The sequence below is a fragment of the Spinacia oleracea genome, chromosome 1, assembly GCF_020520425.1.
Source record: "Spinacia oleracea cultivar Varoflay chromosome 1, BTI_SOV_V1, whole genome shotgun sequence".
Lineage (NCBI taxonomy): Eukaryota > Viridiplantae > Streptophyta > Magnoliopsida > Caryophyllales > Amaranthaceae > Spinacia > Spinacia oleracea.
In genome coordinates this window covers 126,892,083-126,908,375 of record NC_079487.1, presented here as the reverse complement: position 1 = coordinate 126,908,375, position 16,293 = coordinate 126,892,083, and the positions used below count along the sequence as shown (strand labels likewise).

Here is a 16,293-nt window from a genome sequence, read left to right as displayed (position 1 = left end):
CAATGTTTCAACTATACGAGGTGTTCACTAGTAAAAAGAAAGTGTAGAATCATATAAAATCATAAATCGAATAGTAAGACCATATTCTAATAGAATTACGATTCTACGATTTGAATCGCGATTTTAATAACCATGCGCACAAATATCATGGATGGAAAAAAAATCTATCTTTACGTATCGTACTTCATGCCCTCAATGTCTTTAATTTGTACCACTCATTATATGATGAGTACGTACGCATATACTCCCGTATTTTAATTTGACAATCTAGTAATTTAGGGTGTACAAGTTAATAAACTTTCGTGATGGAGCTAGCTACTTGGTGTATATAAATATTGATATCCATAGTTTCATACCATTAGGACTTTAGAGATCTAATTGTACCACGTGTCACGTGTCTTGTTTTTCGATTAAAGCCCACTAACTTTTCGTTTTCCTAATTTATGAGCATCATAGACTATTTATGAGGAAGATGGTTGAGTTTTGGACGTATATTATGGAGTTGTTAAGGGGTATTTCAAATTTTATTATGTTTAATTTGTCAATGGTAATTTTAAGCTGTTAATTATATCTAATTTATCCATAAAATTAGTTATGATGAGGGATATATTAGACTATTTTATAGGGCAGTAAAATGTCATTTACTTTAATGATCTCGGGAGTTATCTATAAATTTATATATACTAAAACAGATCCCAGAAATAAATATATGTCACCTCCTAGTGTAAAAAATTTTCGGTAAAAACTATTTTCCTAAAAGTAAAATACTCCGTACCTTTTTAATTTTTAAATTTAATTTTATGTATGGAAAATATATTGAATTATAAAATATGAAAATAATAGATATAACGTAGTACAAATTAATGATTTGCTAAAAATAATTTGCTAATATTTTAGTCAACTCGTTATATAATAATGAAAAATGTATCTGCTCAATATTTTGGTCAGATTAATATATTATTCATATCAAACATTTTAGTTGAATTAGCATATTAAGCATATAAAATATGAAGCACGTTATAGGAGGGAAATCACATAAAGATAATTAATTGATTATGTCCAAGATTTATTAATTACACATTAACTTTGAGGGGGGAATTTGTCAATCAAATAATTTATAAAAAAAATGGTTAAATACGGAGTAATAATTTTTGAATATATGTTTGTGCGTGAACCAAATATAGTTATAGAATAGAGATGACTTATGAGAAATGTTAACCTTATCTATACCTACTCCGTAGTATTTAAAAATTCAAACCATAGTGACATGTGTGACATGTGTCCACTTCTCAATCTTCTCCATCTTATTTTCTTTTCCGATTGACTAATTAAAATATTATTTAATATTAATACCGTATTAAAATTGTGGAAACTCAAAAGACACCCTTGTATATAAATGTTACCAACTTATAAGACACACATAATAAAAATATTAAGGTTATTTTAAGGTCTTTTTTTACCAAATTAATTGCCTCAAAAGACACCCTTGTTTATTTAAACTGATTTTTTCTGGAGTAGCTAGTAACCTTAAAGTAGAAAAAGAATAATAAATATAAAGTGTTTCTATTTATTTATACTTCGTATATTGTACTAACCAAATATTTGTGAATGTACAATAAAAAATTTATATATTATTATACCTAAAAATCGTATATCGAGCTATTTGAAATTTTCATACATTATCTATACTATATATTAAAAGGCGTTGATAAGCAAGCCTATGTGCCACGTGGCACTCACACTAATCTCACATCAATGTTCCATCTAATACACAATTATTTAAAAATGATAAATATGTGTGGTACAAGTCTTGAACCCATGACCTCTAATTTGTAAACCAAACAATTAACCACTAATCCAAATCAAATTATATGTCACTTTTTCATAACAAAACATAATAAATGACAATTTAATAATTATGGAGTATTGAATTTATTTAAAATTTGTATCCGTGTATTAACCCGGGGCATCGCCCGAGCCTAAATACTAATTAATTTATTATATAATGCTCCCATACCTTATACGGGTTAAAATGCTAGTTATTGTATAAAACTTTTGTTTCAACCGAGCGTAATTAGTATTGCAACACTCATAATTTGGTAAGAAAAACACTGACGATGTTTGCATGCAATGTCATTATTGATTTAATAATTGTCATTTTCATATTATCACAATTCAACTTTTTTTTTTCTTTGCATTATTGGGGTCTAAATCCTCCGTCCCACTCTTGTGTCCCATTCCATGTAGCACTTAATTTTATTGGTCCACGTCATTAAATTATAACAATTTATTATTATTATTTTAATTAAGAAATTGTAATTTAATAAGGTGGACCAATAGAATCAAGTGGTAAATAGAATAAGACACAAGAGTGAGACGGAGGATTCGGATCCGCATTATTATCTCAAACATTATTAAAGAAGTTCAATTCAAAGCCTTTATAACGACTAAATTGGCTTGAAGTCGTTGTCTATAGTCCTGTGTAATGTGTACTACCAACTTATTTGTTTATGACTTATTATTGACACATCGAAATGTGCATGTTACATGTTGAGTTAGATAAGAGTATTAACGTATTCTATACACTATCATGTTCTTCCTATGCACCTTAATTGGTCCATAACCAATCAAACATTTACGCAAAAAACACACAAACACACACCAGATTATATCGTCTTTGCCAATCAAACACTCAATCCGCCCCAACCAACTTAATGTATCATCTTATCAGAGCACGTTTCAAAGGTGTTTGGTTATCAATAAGCTACAATTAATATTTTAATGAAATTTAGGTATATATGATGCATGAAAGAAGATAATCAATGGAGTATATATATATTTTTTTTAATTGAGTGATTGCATAGAAGTGCATAGGACCAATACATTTTTTACGTGTTACTGTGTTAGTAAAAAGAATATTTTTTGGTACTCCGTAATATTTTAGTCAAATCGTTCGTATTAGATGATTAAAATTACAAATAATTGTTTTCAAGATTTATTAATTATATTTGCAGTAATTTTATGGAATCGGTCAAATAATTTTAAAATATTCGTGCATGTACAGGATCTAATCTAGTTATATACTACCTCCACTTCGATGTTTACAATTAAATTATTTTCATAAATATTAAGACAAAAGAGGAAGTATGTAAAATAGGTGGGTGAAAAAAAAGGATAATGTAACAGATCAATGTGTAAAAAGGGGATGTGTGTAAGAGAAAAAAATGAATAAAGTAAGATAGAGTGAGTAAAAAATTGTAAATATTGTTGGATAATAGGGGTAGTAAAGTTTCATGATTAGAAATAGAATAAAACTCAATGTACAACCATTATAAAACATAGTGAACTAAATAGGCAAATTTGTTAAAAAAGACCTTTTATAAACCAAATCTTGCGAGAAATAACCTTATATACTTTTTTTTATTGTGAAATCACACCTTAACATATACTCCGTATATTTTTTCCCCCCAAGAAAGGACTTTATATAATGGCCGGAAAAACTCAGTCTATGACGGAAACATCTCTTAGGTTGTCTTTCGCAAAAAAAAAAATTACATTAAGTTGTGATTTCAAAAGCAACTTTCAAAATTGAAGATATAGAAAAATAAGTGGAGATTTCTACCAATATTTTGTAATTTAAGTACAACCTTACATACTCCATTAGGCAATACCTAAAATATTCAATTTTTTGGTAAAAGATGTTATTTGACATGTTTTAATTGGTCAATATATGTAAATATATGTTCAAAGTAATAATATAGTAATGTAATAATTAGGTTCATTTTAAAATTAGTAACTACTCATTTCACAATCAGTAGATAAATGTTCATTTCTAAATTGGTTGAATAAATGAGTATGGCCAAATAATTAGATAAATGTTTATATTCGAATGAGTAGATAAATGTTCATTTCCAAATAAAAATAAATGTTAATTTCCAAAATAGTAAAGGTTAATTTTCAAATAAATAAATAAATAAATATTCATTTCCAAATAAGTAAATGTTCGTTTTGATGGTTTTACAGCCAACTCTGGCTGTACCCGAGTACAGCAAAAAATTTGCGAATGACCAGGCAAAGCCCAAAGAAGAACCCAAGGGCTAGACATCAAAGCCCATCAAACCTTCAAACTCTGAAAAAGCCTCAAAATTCAGCCTGAAAACGAAGAGAGAGATTCGAGAGAAAAAGAAGCAAAAATGGCGAGTGTATGTGGAAGAGCAAGACAAGCCCTACAGTCTTCCACTATCCACGCTACAAGAAATGCAGTTTCCAAACTCTGTGGCACCAAATCTCCTTCGTTAGCAGGAGCTTCTAAGTTGCCTGGCTGTGCACCCTCTCCTAACCCTCGTTTCTCTCCTCATAAATGTTTCAGTTCTTCTAGGTAAACTTTTTGACTTTCAAATTATTGAATGTTTGGGTATCAGATTACACCAAATTGAGTTTAATGCTGATTACATGAATTTGGTTGCTTGCAATTTGATTGCTTATTCTTGCCATTTGTGGGATCTCTGGTTTAGGAGTTGAATTAGGATACTTAATTGGGTATAAGAAGTATAATTGTTGCTGGGGTTGATTGATGCTTTCAGCGATAAATTATTGATTATTGGGTTTTCTTTGCATTTTCATGATACAATTGTAAGGTTTTCAAAGGAAATTACCATTTTGATCGTTGTTTATGTTGAAAAATGCTTGTTTTATTTTATTTATATGCTCATCATGAGAGTATTCCTTTTTTAATGACTGCCCAATTGAACCAAATAGCATAAGTTTTCCTATTTATCATTTTTAGTGAAGATTTTTGCTTCTATGCTGTGAATTTTGTGAAATGGTAATAAATTCAAGTGGGTCATAATTGATGATTGAAGTTTCCATTAAGGGTAATGTATGTTCTAATCAAATGTCTATGCGGATGTAGAATTCCGGTAGAGTTGGGTGGTGCTCAATCGTTAATGCCTTTGCATAGTGCTACTGCTTCTGCCTTGTTCAATTCCTTGCTATCACTACATTCACAGAGCTGGGGTTGTCTTTCTGAAGGTAAATTCTCAGCATCACATGTTCTTCTTTAGTTTTATATTTTGTTGACAGGATAGCCTAACCTATTTTCTTTCGGTAGTAGCTATTGTAGATATTGGTCATCACTATTGATACTTATGAGATGTGGATCGCTGCTACTTGTTGGTTTTTTCTTTTAAAATGAATGTTCTAGACTAGTATGCCTTGATATGATGATAGAATACTTGATTTGCATCGGAATCACTTGAAGTGATTATAGTCAACTTCAGTCTAGGTAAGTCTGAATGCTCTGTCAGTGTTCTGATTTAGTTATTTAAACAACTGGAATTTAGTGTCTTCCCAAAACTACAGCTTACCCTCTAATTTTAAAACCTCATGCACTGGTGTAGGTTAAAGCCCTTTCTTTTCCTCCCCTAGAGGACCTTTGTGCATATGGCGTCTGTTGGTATTGAACTAAAGTTCTTCGAGGTGGAGTTTAAGTATTTCAGTTTTACTATCATTAGCTGACTTCCTTGATTTGAACTTATTAGGGACTGTTGAAATGTCTCATAAAGTGACCTGATATCAGTGGTTATATTCTTGGTGAGTTGCTGCATATTGAACTCTGAAATTCTAGGTATCTTAAGACGAGTTTGGGTAACAAGCTTGATTTTATTTGCTGCTTGTCCGAGTTTAATCTGCCTGTCCTGAAATGAGTTTCACAACCTCTGTGGAATAACTTGATGCCTGGTTTCTAATGGACACAAAGAGCAGGTTTCTTACATTAGTAGCCGGGATCCTGGGGTTCGTTCAATAGGTAGGGGGATAGAAATTAAAAGCATGAACATGCTATTTTTTGGTCCCACTGTCCCACATCCGGATTTAAACATGTCATGGTGCTTCCTTTGCTTAGGTGCCCTTGGTTCTCGAAGGTATTCTTTTGTCCTGTGGCTTATTTTAGGGATCTTGTTGCTAGGCTAAGGGCTACTAATGAAGCTTGTGACTCCAAAAGCTAGTTATTTGGGTAAAGAGTTGCTCTATTTGTCCTGAAGTCGTGAGTTGTTGTGGATGCAAGGAAACATAAGTGCTAACAAAGAGAATGTCTTTGTTGGTTAATCTGATGTGTCTATTCCCAGAGTCCCAGCCATGTCCTTTGTCTGGAAGCCTGTTGGGTCATTGTTTTATGTTATTATATTTCTTTTCCCAGTCGAGTTTTCCATTGTTATTTTAATACGGAGTACTTCGTATTTGATTTCCCAGTTCCCAATTAATTCATCCTGTTAGATTTATAGTTTATGAAATATTGGAATCTAACACCCAATGACCCAACCCTGTAATGTTACTTGTTTCCATTGCATTATTGTTATGCCTTTCACCTTTAGGATGGGTAGTATACTCATTTTTTACTCCCTGATGTTGAACTTTGCCTTTGCAAGGATACTTCTTTGCACCCTTATGGTGTGTTTGTATATGAATCTGAACTGCATACTGTTGGCTTGTGGAGAGCTCTGAGGAAACTAATGGGAACCCTAGATGCAATTTTAAATATTTGTTAGATTTTTATTAGAAAACACACGTCCATGGAAAGCATGTCTATATTTTTCTCTGAGGTCGTAGAGAGGAGCTCGGGAAACTAGTTTACATATGGTAATTAAACCCTTTTCAACCACTTCTTGACATGAAAGCCTCTTTAACCAGATTTTTCATCCAACTTATTAAAACATGGTTTTCGGACTTATGAATTTGCTACGAAAGATAGTCTGTCATGGACACTAATGCTTTTCGAACCTATGATGAAGTGAACTAATCTTAGCTTGGATACTCGAAAATCAACTATTTATTTTTAGGTTTGGCTTGAAGGAGGGTCATATAGTCATATGTGTGTTAAATGCACATCTTTTTTTCTTCTTGTGTTGGGATAGGAGGGTTTCCTAAGAAGTAGCTACTTCAGGTTGGGTTTTACTCTCATAGTCTCATCTGTTATGGGTGTTCGATAATTGATTCTGAAAGGTACACTTGAGTCTCGTGACGTACAAATTAGGTATCAGTTTGAGTAATGGACACTATCAAGTTCAAGAAATGAACTTAACTAAACTATGCAAAACGAAATTGCAGAATTGCTGGAAAACTTATTTTGAATATTGCCCTTGTTTTCTTGGATTAGTTTCCCCAGTTGTCCAACATATGAGACGTTGTTTTCAAATTAGCAATTAAGAAATTCCAGTAAAGATAGTACAGACCTTTAATGCTTGCTTTAAAGTTTGAAAATTTTAAGAGGAAAAGCATAGCTAATCTTATTTCTTCGAAGATTGTACTAATAAGTCTAAGATCATAGGGAACCAATATTTTCTGGTCGTTGTAATGTTGACTCATAAGCGTAAGCTTTACAAAAAGAAATGAGCCCTCAATGTAATAGAGTTAGACAAATTTGAAGTGTATTGTATAAGAAAATAATTATCTTTGTATATTGGTGTTAGTAGATGCCCTTCTTATAATACGGAGTAGTAATCTAGAATATTCACTTTATCGAACAGAAGGGAGTGCTAAAGCAAATGCAATGTGCAGTTGTGTTTGGGTTGTATCTTTGATGAAAGTTACCATTCATTATTCACTTATGGAATTATAAGACATGAATAATGATCCTCCAAGTGGTTTAACATATTATTTCTACAATTTCATCCACTTTCCAAGTATTGCTCGAGTATAAAGGGAGGGAGTTGGGCTTTCATCTCCTATTTTTGGTTCATGGAGCATCTTAATTATAGTAGTTACTGCCAATGCAAGTACTTATTCCGTTGCCCCGCCCACCTCCCACATATCCGAAAGTCAATGCCGTTGTTAAAAGTTCGTAGGTTCTGTATATTGGATGGTACATCTAAACTCTTTTCTATCTTTGGTGACAGGATTTGCTACCCCTCTATAGCAAGGCCTTCAACTTGAATCCAGTAGCCGGGCTCGGTGGATGTATGATTTGGTGTCTCTTTAGTTAGGACCACATCTTTGGATGACAAGATGGAAAGGTTAATCACATATCTTTGAGATTCCGAACTGTCAATACAATCTGAACCTGGTTTTTACCAGTAGGATGCCTGTTAGAACTGAATTTTGCGGAAAGAAAGATTTCAATCATGTAAAAGTTTGTCTCAGTCGGCTTTTATTCTGTTCAATAATGTAAAAGAAAAACTGAAAACATAATCCCTTAATTGTTTTAGTGCTGAGTGCTGAATCTGTTGCTCAGCTTTCCCTCTCAACAGGTTATATGTTTCCGTTACATGCTATGTATGTTGCCAATGCTCGGGGCAATGTGTTGTACTCCATATAAAGAACTAGCCAAATTTTACAACAGACTTGTTACTAATCTGTTTGTATTGGAGTTGGCAACAGATTGACTTAACAGACATGTTACTAATCTGTCTGTTCGATTTGATAAACAATTATTTGACCCAAGTTAGGCTCATAACATTCAACAAAGTTTGCCGGCCTACACTTATTTCAAGTATTTTTCAATTCGCTTACTAAACGTGGTCTACGCGGATAGTTATCTTAAAACTTGTTCTAAATAACAACAATACTTCATTAATGTTTGATGTCTTCAACTAGTGACTTAACTAACTAACTTGGACATTTTCATCAAAAAAAAAAAAAAAACTACTAACTTAGACATGTTTTTCTCCCTATGACTTAGCACTTAGCAAATTAGCAGCCATGTATTCCATTTCAAATTTTCAATTAGACGCACGTAATCTTGTAATTTGGCTCAAAATAAATAAATATATTTCTAAGACACTTCCTAATCTCCTATGGCCCTTACATTCACTCGGATGTCATTTCCTAATGTGAATGATACTCGTTTAGCCCACCGCGACACTAATGAGCCGTGATACTTATAAATGTTCTATTTCTAATAGTTCTTTTTTAAAAAAAAATTTAGAATTAATTCATTGATTAAAAGTCGTACGATATCTATATAAAAAACAAATATAATTATATCATATACAATGGTAAAAACACGCGTATTATCATTCTTTTAGTTTTCTTTTTTAATTGAAGTTAACTAGTGTAATAATTTTTTGGTTAAGTGGGCTTTACTTTTCCCTGATAAGATCCTAAGCAAAGTCAAAATAAAGGCAACCCAATCACATTAGTAGCTCCGTTTTAATAAATTCAAACACAATCATGACCCGAAACTCTCTCACAGTCACCGCTCAACATGTGACCGTTGCGGCAACGTTCCAAAACTTTTAAAAATACCTCACGCTCTCTCTTTCTCTCTCCTCTGTCTTCCTTACCGTTACTCACCACCTAATTGTTCTCCCCCAACAAAAACACCCCTTTTTTTTTACTACTTTTCTCGCCATTAACGTCAACCTTCAAACTCTAAAAACTCCACATTTCATAGATTACAAGAATTGCAGGCTTTCTAAACCCCCCCAAATTTCGGGTTTTCTATTTCAATATTTTTCTTTGGATTTTCCCTGTTTCTTGGTTAATTTCTCCAATTTAGCACTCTAAATTGTGAAATAGCCCCTAAAAGTTTCTAATTGAAGCGTTTTTTAATCAGGTCTTGGGTAGATTATGGCAACTTTAGCACCCGGGGTTCTAGTAAAACTCCTTGATGGTTTGAAAACAGGGGTTAAACCCACCGGCGAGCACCGGAGCTCGCTTCTTCAGGTAACCGACATCGTACCGGCCGAGCTTGACGAGAAGAATCTATGGCCTAAACATGGATTCTACATTAAAGTCTCCGATTCTTCACATTCCATTTATGTTAGCCTACCATATGAGCAAGATGATCTTGTTTTAAGCAATAAAATGCAGCTGGGTCAATTCATCTATGTCGACAAATTAGAGCCCGGATCGCCTGTTCCGGTAGCGAAAGGCGCTAAACCTCTCCCGGGTAGACACCCTTTCATGGGTACTCCAGAACCCTTGATGGGTCTAAGAGAAAAGAAAGAAAAAACTGAGCATAAGGTTGTGATCAATGGAACTCCTAGAAGAGGGTCTTGGGAATTGAACCAACTTAATGGGTTTGATGGGAATGTAATTACTTCTCCTATTATGAAATTAAAGCCTGTTCCTTTAGATTTTGATCAATGTACTCCAATGAAGGAGAAGGGTAGTGCAGTGAAATTTCACCCTCCTCCAATGTCTCCTATGATGAGATCAGTAAAAATGGTGAAAGATCATGTTAATTCAGCAATTAGGGCTTCTGTTGGTGGTGCTTTGTTGTCTTCTAAGTTCGAATCGAGGGGTGAAAGTCCTGCTTTGGTTAGGAAAAGCTGTGTTACACCCACAATGTTGAAGTTTCCTCGGAGTAAAAGTGTTTGTGAAAGAGGGCCAAAGATGATATCCACACCATTTAATATATCTGTAGGTACATTGCTCTTTCGAGTTTAGTTTTCAGTTTTTGAGTTATCGATTTTGATCATGTGCTGATAAATTGGTTGTTATAATGCAGGAAAAGAAAAGTTGTACACCTCCACCAAGTCTAAGGAGAGATGGGGGTTGTGTGAATTCAGCAGCAAATGTGCAGAATTCGAAATCAACTCCGCATCAGTTACAATCACAGTCCAGTAATCCAACCTTTAATTCTAGTAGTGGCACAAGTTTATCAGTAAATTTACCAGGAAAGCTTGCTATTCTTGGCAAAGTAAGTTTATCAGTTATAATCAATTGTTGACTAAATGTTCAGTTCTGACAGTTTCTGATGTGAGTCTTTTTACCTAATAGGAAGCTGTACATCAAAGAGAAAAAGCTCAAAAGATTGCCTTTCAAGCTCTGAGACAATCTACCGCCACAGACAACGTTGTCCGCTGCCTCAAGTATGCTTTATTGTCAGGACTTAGGATCATTAATGTTGGTGTTTAGATCAAGCATAAAAAATGTGTAGAAATGAAGAAGAAAGGCTAACAAGTTAAGAGCTTTTTTTTTTGCAGGATGTTTGCGAATTTGAGCAAATCAGCAAAGGCAGACGCACCAGCAGCCTGTTTTGATCAGTTTTTGGAGTTTCAGAACCAAATTACACAAGCAGTGACAGACATGGTGTCAATTCAAGCAGCAGCTTCCACACTCGAAACCAAATCAGAAGCGAAAGAAGAGACTCCAATCTTACACGAAATAGCTCAAAACTCCATGGAACGATTCCACGACAATGAACCAAACAACAACCCATCAAAGAGAAGACTAGCCTTGTACAAGTCCATTGCATCTTTTCCTGAAAGAATGAATGAAATTCAGAAACCAAGTAACAATGTTAGAATCTTAAGGTCACACTCAAAGACTACTAATGTTGAGAATGATGAAAACAAGCAGCCTGGTGGTGAATCTGGTTGTTTAAGCAGTATGATCAAGCTGTGTAAACAGATAGAATCTGAAGCAGGAAGTTGGTTTATGGAGTTTATAGAGAAAGCACTCGAAATGGGGTTGAAGAAATCGAAAGGGAAAGCGGATGCTGATGTTCGAAAAGTTCCTCAATCACTTATCCTTAAGGTTATGAACTGGGTTGAGGTTGAGCAAAGCGATTCCAGCAAACGGACAGTTCATCCTAAGGCTTCTCAGATTGCTAGGAAATTGAGAATCAAAGTGAAAAACCCTTGATTCTTTGAATGATGTTGGATACTTTTCATTGCATTTTTTTTATGTGATTCAATTCAATTGTGTTGAAAATTATCATTTATTCTTTGATTTGTAGATCATTTTACTGAGTGTGGAGTGTACGTTTGTGTGTTATAGGAGGAGTTAGGGTGTCTATGATTTTCTTTGTATACTAACACTTTAGGAGTTATTGCCTGGCTTTGGTAAGGCATTGAGGAATAATGAAACTATGAAAGTAGTAAGCAATTTATGCTCTTTGAATTATACTAGACTTCATTGTTATTGAGACGAACTAACAACTTAATAGGAGAGCTCCTGACGGAGACTTAATAAAAAAATAACTTAACAGGATAGCTCCCGAACCCAAAAGTAATTTTTTACAACCCGACCGACTCGTTTGATAGATCTACTCTGTATAATCGTACACTTAAAAATTATAATTTACTGATTTTAACTCATTTTTACTAAATATTACTGTATGCTTTAATTCAATGTAAAGTATTGTAAAAAAAATTTAACAAACTTTTCCCACAAAAAAAACATATAAATTTCATAATTTAGTGGTCCTAAGTTAGGCTGAATCGGACCCGGTGGGATTTACCATTACAGATTCTAGATTAACCCAGCCAAGCCCTAAGCATTAGCGATTTAGCGATTCTAGTTTATCCCAGCCGCCCGGATTGGAGCATTAGGGCGTGTTCGGCGGTAGCTTTTGAGGTAGCGGGTAGCGTTTTGACCGAGTCAAGACGCTACTTGTAAAATTTGTAAGTGTTTGGCGAGGTAGCAATTTAGGTAGCGGTTAGCGATAGAGGTAGCGGTTGAGTAGCTTTTATCAAACGTTAAAATTAGTAGCGTTTAAGGTAGCGGGTAGCGTTTGACAAATTTATAATAAAGTTTTAAATAATATTTCACCTTTTATTTTATTTTATAATATCAACCGCTACTTTTACCGAACACTCATATCAGTTACCCGCTACCTTTGACAGCTAACCGTTACCCGCTACTATTGACCGCTACCCGCTACTCCAACCGTTACCCGCTACTGAACCGCTACCCGCTACCGCTACTTTTGCCGAACAGGGCCTTAAGCTTTAGACCAGCCCGACTGTAACCCGTCCCGAAAATAGGTCTAGTCCACTCCTAACATTACAAATACTCCCTTTCCAATTAACGGAGAGTTACGCCATTGTTTTGAAAGCTTCCACTGCGAAAAGCTTCAGTCACCAATCGCCATTAATAACTTCCACCGGAAACTTCTTCAATCATGGTGTGGGTTCCACCGTGGGCTCGCCCTCTCCGTCGTCCTCGCCCTCGCCCTCGTCGTCAAGCAAGGTTCTTCTACATACAGTCGGCGTGGGTTATGCTATGGGTTATCAGTTCATGGTCCGGGGTTTACGCAATCTCACTCATGTTCTCTTACTACCCTGATTCCGTTTTTAGTTACGTTTTCGCCGCGGTTGTTTACGTCTTGCTCATTTTCGTCATGGTCATAGTTAATTATAAATGCTATTGAAGATTCGAAGAGTTTTGATTCTGGGTTTTTTTAGTTGTTTTTGTACCTAAATTGTGCTAAGGGGTGTAAATGGAAATTTAAATTAATCAAGTACTGAGTATTACGGATTTTCAGATTTGATCTTGTTTTATTTTTACCAAGTACTAGGTAGTATATTTTTATTTGGTTTTGGTTGTAATGGTTCATCGGCAAATCACTGTTCATGTTAAAACACTACTCGTCTACTCCCCATCTCCAAATGTTCTTCGTTGATGTGTTTATTATTTTATTTGGGACGCGATTCGTGGAGTGAACAACTTGGCCGAAAATTTCAGATATAATATAATTAGTTTTCTAAATGTGAACAAAACCGTAAAATGTTAATGTGTAATATCCGTCAATACGTTATCGTAGCCTCGGTGTTAGAATACAGAATTGTTATGTTACTGTAATTTCAATGTTTACTGGCAAGATTTAGCTAATTCAAAATAAACCTCTATGAAGGGTATGAACCAATACCTCTCATCAGAAGTTGTCTTTGCTTAATTCATGTGTTGTTGCTAGCCTTTATAGATATTGTGCTGTCGCGTGCTTTTAAGCTTTCCAAGACCCATCAAAGTCCCTTGCAAAACAGATACACTCTCGTCGTCGGTCCCGCTTGTGCCTGTTGTGCGCACACAAGCGCCCCGATCGACCCTCGACCCTCGCTCTTGTCGCCAATAGGCAAGAGTGCCCATTCTAAAGCAAACACAAGCTCGTGCCACGAGCCTTGAGATTCACTTTCCGCACAAGGCTTGCGCCCTTGCCGCCCCATAGGCAAGAGCGCGCCGCACGGATCCGGTGTCCAAACACTCGGACCGTAACAGTTGGTATCAGAGCCAAGGTTAAAACCTAGGCATCGAGAGACCCAAGAAGCAAACTGAGATGGAAACAATCGAAGAAAGACTAGCCTGGCTGGAAGGCAAGTCAGAGAGCTGGACCCGACTCGAGGAAATTGTGATTGGCCAAGCCAAAGAGATAGAAAGACTCGAGGGTGCGGTCGATGAGCTCATGCAAGAGAAAGAAGCGCTTCAGGAACAACTTAACTTTGTCCAGAAGCAAGCTGAAGATGCCCAAGACAAATGCGCGACACTGATGCGCGCTGCAAGAACTGACTCGAGTGGAGGTGGTGCGATGAAGATCAAACCTCCAAAGCCTCGAGACTACAGTGGGGCTAGAGACTCGAAGGAAGTTGATAACTTCCTCATCGACATGGAGCAGTACTTTAGGATTTGTCAGTTGAGCAACGATCTAAAGGTTGATACTATGACCATGCACTTGTCGGATGATGCGAAACTGTGGTGGCGCACAAAGCACGCCGACATCGAAGGTGGCAAAATCAAGATAGATACTTCGGAAGAGTTCAAGAAGGAACTCAAAGATCAGTTCTACCCCGAGAGCACCGAGTTTGTTGCAAGAATGAAGCTGCAGGAGATCCGCCACAAGGGCTCCATACGCGACTATGTGAAAGAATACTCAGCTTGCATGTTGGACATCCGTGACATGAATGAAAAGGATTGGTTGTTCAACTTTGTTCACGGGCTACAAGAATGGGCGGAGCGTGAAGTATTGAGGGCGAAAGTTGACACTCTTTCGGCCGCTATGACTGCTGCAGAGCGATTAATGGACTACTCCGCAGGGAGGGGACATCGCTCGGAAGAAGGAACAAGGGGGACGCCTACAAGCTTGGAGGGACCGACCCCAAGCTCACCCAAGAGTGCAAGAAGTGACTCAAGGATGTCGTCCAGCTCAGTCGGAGGATTCAAGAAAGGAAATGGGGGAGGAGATTCACAGAAATCCTGGTCACCACCTTCCGTATCAACAAAGGAATCCAAGATCAGCACGCCCTCAGGAAACATTAGTAGACTTAATTGTTTGCTATGTCGAGGCCCACACAAATGGTGGGAGTGCAAACACAAAGGGGAGATCGACAACCTACAGAGGAAGTTGTCGGCCATGTCCGTGGAGGAAACCCCAAAAGAGACAGAAGAAGAAGCATGCAATGAAGACGACGAGCCCCGCAGAATGAGTTCCATCTACATGATGTATGCAATGGGGAAAGAGACCCCGAAGACAAGAGAGGAACCCACAAACATGATGTATGTGGACCTCGTGGTAAATGGGAGGAATGCTCGAGCCATGGTAGACAATGGCGCCTCTCACAACTTTGTGACCGAAGCAGAAGCCCGAAGATTGGGGTTAGTGCTCAAGAAATGAGGCGGTAGCATGAAATCCGTCAACTCTAAAGCCAAGCCGATTCTCGGTGTGGCAGAACAGGTGGAAGCAAAGTTGGGAGACTGGGAAGGAAAAATGAACTTCACTGCCGTCAAAATGGATGACTTCGACCTTGTACTTGGATTGGAGTTCCTCCGCACCAACAAAGTAGTTGTAATGCCTCACTTGAATTCTTTGCTTGTAGCAGGTGGGCAAACTTGTCTAGTTCGAAGTACATGTACTCCCACAAAGACAAAAGAGAAGGGCCGATACCTTTCGGCAATGCGAGTGATGGAGCCATTCAGAAAGGCGACATCTCAGATACCCCCTCGCATCAGAAATAAGAAACAAGATACAAGCTCAAGCCAAGCCGCTCCGAGCCAGAAACCAGAAACAAGGAAGACTTGGATTCACAAGACTCACTAGCCTATCAAGACACAACAAGATTCAAGAAGACTCCAGCAACCGCCATCAACCAACGGCGCAGAGAAGACTACAAAGTTTAGAATATGAGCTTTTTCTTCATCTTTTGTAACTCTTGTAAGTCGACGAGGGCGTCGACAGCTTAACTGGGGGAGGATGTTAGAATCCAACCTTCCTTTACTTGTATTTCTCCTTTCTATTGCTTTCTAGGATCTTTCTAATAGTTTTCTAGGCTTTAGGGAGAATTATTATGTTACTGTAATTCCAGTGTTCACTGTCAAGATTTAGCTAATTCAAAATAAACCTCTATGAGGGGTATGAACCCATACCTCTCATCAGAAGTTGCCTTTGCTTAATTCATGTGTTGTTGCTAGCCTTTATAGATATTGTGCTGTCGCATGCTTTTAAGCTTTCCAAGATCCATCAAAGTCCCTTGAAAAATAGATACACTATCGTCGTCGGTCCCGCTTGTGCCTGTAAGCGCCCCGATCGGCCCTCAACCCTCGACCCTCGCTCTTGTCGCCAATAGGCAAGAGTGCCCA

At 36.7% G+C, this 16,293-nt stretch overlaps 2 protein-coding genes across 2 annotated transcripts; both read left to right on the top strand.

Moving 5' to 3' along the window:
- The first annotated feature begins 4,132 nt into the window (after nt 1–4,132).
- Nucleotides 4,133–8,240, top strand: LOC110782817 (protein NUCLEAR FUSION DEFECTIVE 6, mitochondrial). Its single transcript, XM_021987065.2, has 3 exons — nt 4,133–4,378; nt 4,913–5,031; nt 7,893–8,240. Exons 1-3 carry the CDS (start codon nt 4,194–4,196, stop codon nt 7,910–7,912), a joined length of 324 nt encoding a protein of 107 aa, XP_021842757.1. The 5' UTR covers nt 4,133–4,193; the 3' UTR covers nt 7,913–8,240.
- A 1,012-nt stretch (nt 8,241–9,252) lies between these two features.
- On the top strand, nt 9,253–11,847 carry LOC110782942 (uncharacterized). The gene is made up of 4 exons (XM_021987220.2): nt 9,253–10,359; nt 10,448–10,639; nt 10,720–10,811; nt 10,926–11,847. The coding sequence occupies exons 1-4, from the start codon at nt 9,565–9,567 to the stop codon at nt 11,584–11,586; spliced, it is 1,740 nt and encodes a 579-aa protein (XP_021842912.1). The 5' UTR covers nt 9,253–9,564; the 3' UTR covers nt 11,587–11,847.
- The last annotated feature ends 4,446 nt before the right edge of the window (nt 11,848–16,293 follow it).